Here is a 12,108-nt window from a genome sequence, read left to right on the forward strand (position 1 = left end):
TCTTCTCTTCTTCTCTTCTTCTTCTTCTTCTTCTTTTGTTTCATTTTTCCTATTTCTTCTCCTCTTCTCCTCTTGTTGGAGCTAAATGATCTAATTATGTTTTTTTGGAGCTATATGGGCTAATTATGCCATTTTAGAGGAAAACAAGCTAAGAATATAATATTCATGAGCTAACCAAGGTTCTTATGCCATTTTGAGCTTATTATGGCATTTTTGAGCTAAATGGGCTAATTATGTCTTCTTCTCTTCTTCTCTTCTTCTTCTTCTCTTCTTCTTCTCTTCTTATCTTCTTCTTATCTTCTTCTCCTTATTATTGTCTTCTTCTTCTTCTTCTTCTTCTTCTTCTTCTTCTTCTTCTTCTTCTTCTTCTTCTTCTCCTCCTCCTCCTCCTCCTCCTCTTCTCCTCTGCTCCTCCTCCTCCTCTTCTTCTTCTTCCTCTTCTTTCTATTAAGCTAACTAACTAACTAACCTAACTAACCAAGCTAACTAAACCTATCGCTAAACCTATATAGCACTAAACAGCAAAAAAATAACAAAAACAGAATCTATATCACTAAGTAACTAAAATATAGCTCCTTCTTTTCCTTTCTCCTCTTCTTTCTTCTCCTCCTCCTCCTCCTCTTCTTCTTCTTCTTCTCCTCCTCCTCCTCTCCTCTACTACTCTTCTCTTTTTCTTCTTCTTCTTCTTTCTCTTCTTCTTCTTCTTCTTCTTCTTCTTCTTCCTTTTATTCCTCTTCTTCTTCTTCTTCTTCTTCTTCTTCTTTTCTTCTTCTCCTCCTCCTCTTCTTATTCATTTTATTCTCATCTTTCACTAACCGAATTAACCTAAACTAGTAGTAACCTAATAAACTAACTATCTAAATTAACTATCTAATTTAAAAGAAAAAACAGAAAAAATAGAGTACCGGAGGCACTCACCGAAGTTGGGGACGGCCGGTGAGAGGAGGGGCGTCGCCGGGAACTGGTGAGGGGAGGGGCCTGCGCAGGGAGCCGGTGAGGGGAGGGGGCGGCGCCGGGGCAGGTGAGGGGAGGGGGCGGCGCAGGGGGTGGCGCAGGGAGCCGGTGAGGGGAGTGGGCGGTGCCGGGGCAGGTGAGGGGAGGGGGCGGCGCAGGGGGTGGCGCAGGGGTCGGCGTAGGGGGCGGCGCAGGGGTGGCCGGCCGCCGGTGGTGCAGGAGGGAGGCGCGCAGGACGGTGGAGAGAGAGACAGAGTGGGGAATGGGGTAGTGGAGCGAGGGGCTAGGGGGAGACGACCGTTATAGGGACGTCAGCTTTGCCGTCTGCCCCCGGACGGCAAAGGGCCCCACGGCGGATGGCAAAGGCCAAGCGGACGGCAAAGAGCCCGTCCGTTGGACCTGGCCAAGCCCAAGGTCTAGTGGGACCCATCTGCCCTCTTTGCCGTCTGCCCTAGGTCTCTTTGTCGTCCGCAGGAAGACGACAAAGCCCTAGCCGATGGCAAACATTCTGTTTACCATCAGTGAGCCCTTTACCGTCCGCTTTAGGTCAGCTGACGGCAAAGATCTTCTTTGCCATCAGCCAGCAGACGATAAAGAACTGGCTGATGGCAAATTACTGGATTCCAGTAGTGAAAGGGAGAAAGGACGATCGCGGGTTCCCAAGACATCATCCAAAGGTTTCCATTCTGGCGCAACAAGGCCATCACCGCCCGCCAACTGGACAGACGTGATCCCTGGACCCGTCCCTGCAGCGCTGACAACAACTTTGCAGGAGAAGACTACTTGTCGACAGGCGAAGCATGTTCCCTGTCCCCCCCCCTAAAAAATGGGTCGTTGTGGGATCCCTTCTCGCCGAAGCTATAAGGTAAGAGGACCAGGGACACCACTATATATAGAGAGAGTAGGTTACTTCATAGGGTCGGATTCATTCATTCGCCCAGTGGCACCACACAAAGGCCACCCGGCTTCCGGAGTCCCTCGAACACTGTACTAGTTCATCCACCAACCTCCACGAGAGGCTATCCACCAAAGCATGAGTATGGTATTACACTTCTCAGCGGCCTGAACCTGGGTAAACTGCCGTGTTCTGTGTCTTCCTCACCATCGAGTGAGTTCTCGGCCATCCCCAGCGAGTAGCGAGTTAGGTGAGGCGATCCCGCGAGAGATCTTCGTACACGCCCCTAAGTTCGAATCTTTAGGGTTTTGCGGATCCCGAAATCCGACAGAAGACTATCCTATCCAACACAAGACGAAGAATCGCAATGGTTAGGGAAACCACGACAATGAAGGAAAAGTAGTAGAAGTCAACTACCGATCCTGCACCGACTACATCAACGATGTAAAGAAGCCTTGACGATTCAAGACGATGAAACCTTTAGACAACAAGAGAAACCACTGAGCCTTTTCTTGGTCCAAATCAAGGACGATAGTCCTAAGCGGATCATAGTAAAAACCTGCTAAAGGTGAATCACCCACCTGCCGAGCCCTAGTTCCCCTCTCAAACCTTCCCAGGTGGAGAAACCTGTTCCGAACACTGAGTCTCGGAGCTTAGACACATGGGCAAGACCCAACCCACACCCTTTTACGAGAAGCCTTCGAATACCTACTCCAACACCCTCGAGGATGAAGACCACATGCGAGCATAGCTGATCTGCCTTAAGGGAGTCAAGGAATTCCCCATCGGCAGGGAGCTACACGAAGACCTTGAACCTTATGTTCTAACACGAGACATGCAGGTGTCACTAACCAATGTGCGCAACCTGAGGCAGAACCCAGACACACTATCTTGCTACGTATTCCGACTTTGGAATGCACTTGCAAGCCAGAACCTTACACGAACTTAGTTCACAAATCCCTCGACCCTCAGTCAAGCCTAACTTATTGCCAGGACCCGCTCACGGTCAGGCAAAGGCGAGCAGAGCATTCGAATTTGTATCATCAAGAGCCTCAAGACCTAGAACAACAACATGGTGATGTGAAGACTGCCTCCAACTTAAAATTCTATATCTCTCCAATGCCTAGCCTACAAATGTCGAGGACGAGATTTCATTAAGGGGGTAAGGTCTGTAACACCCTGTGTTTTAACTCCCCTGACTAATTAGCTTTTCTCAAAAATTAGGACCAATTTTTTTTATTGCTTGTGATGGTTGCTTGCTTGTCTATTGCTTCTGTTTGAATCCAATGTTCCTGTTACTCTCCAGACTTACCTCCTTAGCCCAAAACTCCTGCTTAATGATTATGCCATGTGAATAGGACCATAAACTATTTTTACCAAATATTATTTCCACCAAAAAGCATTTCCTTGATTTAAGCTTTCCAAAACCCCTGAGTTGGGATTTGTACTACAAGTCCTCAAATTAGGGAAGTTATATTGCATCAAATAATTTATTTAAATCCCATTATCAAAATGGCTTCCCAAAAGCCATGTGTTATTATTTTAAAAGTTAATTTACTATTTTATTTAAATACCTTTCTCTGAGGCCAATGAAGGAAAGTGATTTTTATTGCTTTCAAAATATTTGAGAAAATTTACAGAAATTCAGTGGACATATATATTCCATATATAAGAGTTTCAGCACATGGTCATGTTCACAATTCAAAACCCTTCGTGCCTATTTCAAGATTTTGAAATGCTTCTATAAGAAATATTCTTAATAAATTCCTGTAAAATTCTAGCATGTCACATATGATATATGTGATGATCTTGCCAAGTTTCATCTCAATCCAAGTTGATTTGATTCACTTAATTATTCTAAAACCCTATCTGTCCAGATCCAAATTTGAGCAACTCTACATTGCCAAGTGTCTCCATTTGTGCTCAAATTTGATGGACATGTTCTAATACTCCAATAATGAATCCACACCAAGTGGTGCATAAAGGAGAATAGAAGAACTTGTCCCAAACCCCTCAAGACCTTCTGTGGTGATTTCTAACTTTGGAAAACTTTACATTACACTACTAGGAAAAGGACTATATATAATATAGACACTGATGGCGCACCAGACAAGTAGTGCGCCACTACTATATAGCAGTGGCGCACCATGTGCAGGAGCGCCATTAGTGTGATGGACACTAATGGCGCACCACACACTCGGTGCGCCACTACTAACAAACTTTTTTTTCTTCCAAAAGTACTAATGGCGCACCGGGGCAGAGTGTGCCATTACTAGTTTAACTAGTAATGGCGCACCACTCACCTAGTGCGCCACTACTATAATTTTTTTTGCAAAACTACTAATGACGCACCACCAGCTGGTGCGCGATTAGTAACCAGGGTTACTAATGGGGCACCTCTCTAGGATGCCCGCAAAAGCAAAACCCCCGCGCCAGCGAGCGGCGAGCCCCTCCCCCGCGGCGATGACGCGGGCGGGGAGAAGAGGGGGCTGACTCTTATGGGGAACAAGATCACGCGGACGACGCAGGTGTCGGCGACGGAGTACTACCTGCACGACCTTCCCTCCACCTACAACCTCGTGCTGCTCGACCCCGTCGGCCGCGGCCGCTTCCTCAAGTCCGTCGTGTGCAAGCACGATGAGGGCCTCCTCCTCGTCAAGGTCTACTTCAAGCGTGCCGGGGAGCCCCTCGACCTCAAGGTAAACGCTAGCCGCCGCATCCACATCCGCACATCCCCTTCCCCCTTCGCTTTGGGCGGACCATGAGGAGATCTGCCTGTCGCCTCGCAGGACCATGAGTGGTGGGGAGGATGCCACCTCTCCTGACCTCCTCGTCGACAAGGTCAACCTCCCATTCAAATGCAGGTGCTCCCCCTCCGTGCCCTCTCTCTCTTCCCTGACTCTCGTGCTGGATCGAGTGGCGGTTCGAGGCGAAGATGGCGGATCTCGGGCGAATGGCGGAGGAGGCCGGTGACACGGACCAACGGAGGGGAATGGAAAAAGGCGAGAGGTGTCTTGTGGCAGCGAAGGAGAGGACGACGGTGGGGAGTGATGATCCAGGCGGCGGCCCTGCTCGACAAGATCCTCGCGTTCGCGTCAAGGGAGCCATGTGCTTCTTCTCGGGACGCCGATGCCACGTAGCTCGTCAAGGTGCCCCCTCGTCCCTCTTATCCTCCATGCATTTGTCCCTCTATTGGATTTGTTCCTCTGATTTGTGTTCGGTTTCGGGCAGCTCCTTCTCTACTGCGGGAGGATTGATTGGGTTGGATTGGTTTCTACTTGCTTTTGTTCTCTGTTTGAGAACCTGAGATGCAGCCCTCCAAATCTTCGGCCCTAGGATATAAGGAGGTTTGGTTTTGCTTCTACTCTACATTAACTGTTGTTACCTGCACTTTGCCACTCATTGATGCTTCTTCGTTTATTTTTTATGCATGTGTGATGTCGGTGATAGGAGAGCAAGTTCCTCAAGTTCATGAGGAATCCCCTCTCAACTTGTTAGCACAGGTGTCTCCGACTCTTGTGAGTTGCCGCTGTAGATGATATGGTCGACATCCTTGCTACTGGCTCCTAATTTTTTTGTGATGAACAGATGGTTTAGATTTAGTGTGTATATCTTAGATGTTATATTGGTTTGGAAATTAACTTGTTACCTTTGTCTAACTTAATGTCAAGCTAAACCTGATGCAGATGTCCATGTCTTTGCAAATGATGTCAGTAGGAAGTTTGTGTGTGTGCTTTCTTCATAGTGTAAATCTGTTGGAGCTAGCTCTGAGGTTATTTGTTTGTTTGTGAGGAAATCAAAGCGGCAAAGCATTGTACTGCAGGTGTTGCCATCAAGATATCTCGTGGACGAGTTATACTCCTCGGTGCTCATGTAAAACTAACTTATTTTTCTCTCTACAGCTGTATAATATAGAACGGTTGAGCTTAACATCTCGCTGCTAATATTTTCAAATATATTGCACCCCATGCACAACCCATGCACCCATCCTATTTGATATGTCGAGGCTGGATGTTTTATCTACACTTTCTCTTCTTAGTGGTGAAATGGTGATCCATTAGAAGCAAACCTGGCCGATAAGCTAAAGGAAGTTCAGGTAAATGCTTTACTTTAGTTCCTGCACTTGAATTTAACTGCTATCTAACTTTACCTTGGCAATACCGAGCAACAAATCAGTATCTTATGTTATTCTCCAAGGAATTTCTACAGCTTGGTGTTTTCTTGGAATCGTGTTCCTGTCTGGCTATTATTTGTTCTGGTCAATTTAGTCATTGATCTTCCATTTCCCAAAAATTATTGGAATTTTCATATCCTATTGGCCTCAACACAAAGATGTTGAATCTTAAAATTGTTTGCCTACCAGGATTTTTTTGAATATTTATTAAGATGATTCTGAAGCTAATGGATAATGAGTAAATACTCTATTCTTGAATATTATACAGAAATCAACTTGGTTGTGCTCATGTGGATTATTTATTTCCAACAATGCCATCAAACCTTTGCTGCACCTTTGTTTGGTTTCTCTAAGGTGAGAGAACCTCTCTACGTTTGTATGCTGATTTGGTAATGGAATTCGAGCCTCATTTACTGCACCTCTGGTTTGTCTATTTTTCATGGAATGCCACTCTCAAATTAGTTCAGCTTTATCCACACACGCATATTATGATGTTTACTATCTATTTCTGCCTTCGACATATTTAATCATCTATGTGTCTGCCATGAATTTAACATGAATATATTCCTGTATTTTTGTTACTTCTCTTGGCTTGAATGTACACGCCCAATCTTCTGTGACCTCGTCTCATAAGAACTTCTACATTACCGTATGAAAATAGCTTTTCTTTGTCCATGTGATTTTTTTGCCCATTAAAATAGCTTCTGATGCCAACACATAGATGTTATTGATGCCTGTGAGCTGCTCTAATTGACTGTATTTTAGAAATACCCCACGATTTTGGAAACCATGTAAATGAATTACTTGAGGATTGTAAGATCCCTTATCAAATTATGTCATTTCGAGCTAACTCATGTTCCTAAAAACGCTTGCAGGGTTGGACTGGATATTCACAAAACTTTATATCATATACTTTGGGCATCACTAAAACAACTGAATGTCAAAGCTACATGATTTTTGAAAACCTTTTTCACAATAGCCACACCCAAAAAATCATAGGCGGTAGCCTATCTGCTTCTTCCATTGTGTTATTTTCTCACTTTTGCTTGATTGCGAGAACTAGAGACCATTATGTATAGAAAAATGTACTAATGCACACAGATAAAAAGGAATATGACTCTCTTCCCAAATATTCAATGCATATTTCTCATTTACTCTCTTATAGGAGGCAGATAACAAGTGAAATTTGCGGTGTGTTATGCGTTGCAAGCTATGTTCACTGTCCAAGTGTCATTGCATGAATTAAACACTCATATTACTTTTAAGCTTCTACATAAGTACCTAGAAATTTATTTGATTTGATCCAACTGTTCTTTGTCGCATTAAACATTAGTTATGAAAGTTGTAGCCTTTCAGTTTTTCTCATACACACCGTACTAATTTGTTCTAATGGAATAGTGTTGCCTTTCAGTATGACATTAGTTACGAACTTTGCAACATGTTGTGTTTTTCGAACTGCGTTTACTGTCCATGCACATAGAGTAGAACCTCTCCTATTTAATTTGCCTTTATTGTGTTTCTTCATGGCCCTCTCTTCCGTTTAATGTTGGATATAATGCACAGGCTGAAGCGTATTGATTCTGATTTTTTAGTTATATGTGTGGTGTGATGATGGTCATTCTTCAATTTAAAAGTAAACAAGCGGCCTCCATTAAGGTCTACCGACAATCATGTAGGTGAGTCCATTCATGTACATCACCTTCCCTTTTCCTTTTTTGTCCTTTTTATTCTTAATTCAGTATGTGATATAAATTCTTATTTAGGCAATGCGTAATCTTAACGTAAGTAGGTGCCGAGATACACGAGGGGTTGGAGCAGGACTATAGGAGGAGATGAGGACATGTTTTGTTTTAGATCCACCTGATTAATCCCAAGTTTTTGCAAGGTCTGCTTCTTATGCAGAGCTTTCTTTTGATGAGCAGCCTAGACAATTAATTACAGTTAGTCCTTTTAGTTAGATATAGTATTAGGTCAATTATTTACTTCTGTGTCGATGAACAAATGAGTCTGATTTAATTTTTCTTTAGACTATTATTGTTTTCGGTGTTGGTTTGAAGTTAAAAGTGAGAAAAAGATTAGGTGACACGAATTTGGTGTGAATGGATATTGGTTCTGAGAGGCCATTTCTTATGCATCAGGTCATCAAGGTGGATGTTGTTTGTTTAGATATATTTGCCTCCAGGTTATTCAAAATGGTTCATGTCATACTGGATGCTATTTTAAACATATTTGTTTTCTCTTTGGCCAATAATGAAATTATCTTTGTGCATATAGAATGCTTATTGATACCATAATTCTAAACAATGGTTGCCATTGCCAAAACTGCTAAAAGATATAACTTTATACAATTTAACATAGGTGAGCCTTGCATCCACTACTTAGATGAGTTTAGTCACCACATTGTGTGGGCAACACAGTTAAGCTCTACAACCATAATGTTTGTAGACTGCAAAAGATCATCCGCAACACCACCATGCGTGATCACTACTACGTGTGCCACATGACAGAAACATTTGAAATAGATGGCAAAAGAATGGTAATCCTTTACAATTACTCTGTCCAATTTCATACAATAGCATGGTATAAAATGATACAGTAACTAACCGTAACTATTTTTTTCAGTACAATAGCGTTCCCTTTTCTACGGGTTCCCTTTTCCCACACATGGATCCTGGCCGTGGTGAACTGCCAATCACTACTGGAGATGGAACTACCGCTGTCACATCCCGCTTTATCAAGGGTGTTGACAAAAGGGCCACCATCACTACAGGCTGGAGCAACTTCTTCCGTCAGGCACACATGAAATAGGGCAAGCATATACTTTCGCCTTCAAATGGACTTCCAAGGACTGCACCTGATCGTCTACTCAATATAAGAAAGTTGCATAAGCCCCTTGTTATACAACTTAATGTTAGTATAAATGCCTACCAAGAATTCTGCATTTCTCATCCGTTTAGATCTTACGTAATTACCGAAGACCATCCTGTGCATTTAGCTATCGGTTATTTGCTGCTTAGACTGTTGTGTGGTATGCTTTTGAAACGGCCATGATAAAAGAAGTATATGATTTCCTCTTCAAGTGCACGTCAAAAAGCCTCTGCATGATTGTCTATCCAATCTAAACAGATCACAAGAATCCTTTCCTACATGATTTAGTGCATCATTTTCGATCTTATGTAAAAGAAACCATGACAATCCTGCTTGCTGCATATAGTATCATAAGCTGTGCTTTTCGAACAACAATATGTTAATGCACACTCTTCTAATAATTGTATTACACTCAGCCTTTGCGCCATTGGCGCAACGAGTCCTCTAGTTGTTGATAAAACTACAAGCACTAGAACATAGTTCTATATAATAGCATGTGAGATGATTATAACTTTTACAGAAACTATATTGTTAACTATGATATCATGATAATATTTTGATCGAATATTTTTAATACGCATATGAGATTTTAACAACTTGATCTGGTTCCACTTTTTTGACAAATTTGTGCAAAATGTTTTCAGGTACTCAACCTATTGATGCACATGGACATGATGACTCTCTAGCGTTTATGGACAAACCAACCTGTAATCATGGACCTTATTGTCTTGTAGACCATTTGGTGTTTCGAGTGTTTTGGAGCTTGCACTTTGTGCATGTAGATACAAACTTGTGTGTTCTGGACCATCTGAAGTCTCTCATAGTAACCAATAGTCCTTATCTTTTTGTGACTTGTGTGTTCTAGATGATTGTTAAGATGGTCAAAACTATGCTTCCTCTTGGTTAATTTGTTTGTTAACTTGCGTTCAATGTATGTGCATGTTTATAAACATATTTTCATTATGGTGTAATATGTGTTTGTCTTGAACCTTCTTGTGGGTGTGAGGATAATAGTTGAATATTTTTAGAGCTGGTAGTATATATTGTTTTGACTGCACATCATTTTACCAACAATTTAACTATCGACAAAGTAAATATATGTCCGCATAGGTATGGTGTACCTTGATAGACTATATGTTGGCGTAGATATGGTGTACCTGTGCAGTAATATGTTTTGTAACCTGTGCAAATATTAGAAAAGAAAAAAATAATAATACCTGATATTCATACTAGTGGCGCACCACTCAGCACTTTAGTGGCGCACTGCAAAAAGCACAATAGTGGCGCATCGTCAACTAGTGCGCCATTAGTAAGCCAGAGCACATGGGTAAATATGGCCCCCTGGGAGGCATACTAATGGCGCACCATGAGCTATACTAATGGAGCACTGCCTGGTGCGTCATTAGTATACCAGATACAAATGGCGTACGTGTGGTGCGCCATTAGTAAAAATATCTAATGGCGTGATGCTAGTGGCGCACCTGTAGTGCGCCATTAGTAGCCAAAACAAGTGCGCCACTAGCAGGCCTTTTCCTAGTAGTGTTATAAAGTTTCTCCAATTGATCACAAACTTTTTGGGCATGCTTTAGTTCTCAAATAATGCCCACACCAAGTTCTGGATTTGTAGGTAGAAAGTCATTTCTGGCCAATTCATGGGTTTTTCAAGTCTACATTGGAAACTTTCTCCAAAAAATCCCAAATTTGGTGTTCTGGATTATTTTCTTCTATTATGTGATCCTGTTAAGTTTCATAACAATTGGAATCCATCTGGTAGCCCTAACATCCATCAAACACCTTGTGTGCATTTACCAAAGTTGCTACTTTGGCCTCTTCCGCTATTTCCCTTGAGCTTAAACTTTTACCACAACTTTCTATAGTTACTTTTTACCTCCAGTAACCTTGCCAGGTCCACTGGTCAATTATTGGAGTGTGACTCCATGTTGCTATCTCTCATTTTTACCTTCGCGGCACCATTTTTACCCCTCTTGCTATACTTCTGCTTAAGCCAAAGTCCCCACTTTCTTCCAGGGCATCTCTAGCATGCTAATGCACCATTTCAAACCAAGATATAGCATGCTAACGTGGGAAAAATGAGCAAGACATCTCAAACTTGATTTATGGTAGAATGGTAGCTTTGAACTGCAACTACTAGCGAAACTCATCCCCGTGAGGTGAAACTTTGCAGAACTGTAGTCCTTCCATGCCTATGAGTGCTGGACATGGTTTCACCCCATCATATCTCTAGTAAGTCCCCTCATTGTTAGCCTTAAGTTTGTTTTTGCAAAATAATTGCAGTCAAAGCCAATTCAAATCAGCTCCATTCGAGGCCAAACTCCATCATCAGCTTCCTACACGCATGCCCTGCATGTCTCACACCTTGGCCTGGCCAACGGACGCCTAAGGACACGTAGTGGGGTGGTGAGCACCTCCCTGGCGAGCAGAAATGGTGCTCTGCACCTTGTATTCTTCCTCCAAGCCGTGTCCGGCTGTTGCAGCATGTCTCAGCGTGCCGTTGGGCCTCCTTTGACTAGTCCTCCCCCTCCCCGCCGCGAGCTCGCCTCCAAACTCCCCCTGGCACACGTGCTCTCCCGTGCCCAGAGCATCCAAAGCTCTCCTGAGCTCTCCTACCATTCCCCTCGTATATCTCCTTCCCCCGAGCCCTCTCGTGCTCAACCTCACTCTCTCCTCCCTCATAGCAACCTTCACGGCCTCCCCTTCAAGCCTCTGCTCTCCTCCCAAGCTCTCTCCTCCCTCCCATGGCCGCCATGGAGCCGCCTCGGCCTCCCCTGCAACTGGGCTTGCCAGCCCCCCTCACCTCGGCTCTCCCCTCCGAAGGGACCCCTTGACTCCCCCAACGCCATGGAAAGATAAGGGGCTCTTTCCCATGACCGATCCAAGCTCACCAGTGGAACCGCGCCGCCCTTACCCCTGCCGTCGTCCAGCTTGCTCGGGGTGCCCCCTTGGCCTCTCGGCTGTCCCTAGGTGCGGCACGCAGTGGGGTGTCCTCCCGGAACCCCCAGCTCACCGGCCGGCGCCGCGGAGCCGCCGAAACCCGCGACGGTCAGAGCTCTCCTGCTCCTGGCGAGAGAAGGAAGAAGAGGGAAGGAGAGGGAGAGGGCCAGCAGGCGCCACTTGTCAGCTGGTCGATGAGGCAGCCAGGTGGGTCGCGCCACTTAACTGGACGCGCCCTTCGGCATTTTGTGCCTCCCAGCGCTCA

General features: G+C 44.2%; 1 protein-coding gene across 23 annotated transcripts; it reads left to right on the forward strand.

Moving 5' to 3' along the window:
* Nucleotides 1-4,670: 4,670 nt before the first annotated feature.
* On the forward strand, nt 4,671-9,737 carry LOC123404120. 23 transcript variants are annotated; one of them, XR_006611648.1, is made up of 10 exons: nt 4,671-4,998; nt 5,081-5,196; nt 5,300-5,367; nt 5,536-5,945; nt 6,292-6,377; nt 6,899-7,699; nt 7,813-7,908; nt 8,469-8,559; nt 8,646-8,933; nt 9,536-9,737. XR_006611648.1 is itself a non-coding variant. In XM_045098044.1 (5 exons), the coding sequence occupies exons 1-4, from the start codon at nt 6,416-6,418 to the stop codon at nt 8,829-8,831; spliced, it is 393 nt and encodes a 130-aa protein (XP_044953979.1). In that variant the 5' UTR covers nt 6,386-6,415; the 3' UTR covers nt 8,832; nt 9,536-9,737. The 23 variants fall into 23 exon arrangements, 1 of the variants encoding a protein (XP_044953979.1); XR_006611656.1 differs by having other exon boundaries at nt 5,752-5,945; XR_006611647.1 differs by having other exon boundaries at nt 5,081-5,672; nt 5,752-5,945.
* Nucleotides 9,738-12,108: the final 2,371 nt, after the last annotated feature.

The sequence above is a fragment of the Hordeum vulgare genome, chromosome 6H (genome assembly GCF_904849725.1).
Source record: "Hordeum vulgare subsp. vulgare chromosome 6H, MorexV3_pseudomolecules_assembly, whole genome shotgun sequence".
Classification (NCBI taxonomy): domain Eukaryota; kingdom Viridiplantae; phylum Streptophyta; class Magnoliopsida; order Poales; family Poaceae; genus Hordeum; species Hordeum vulgare.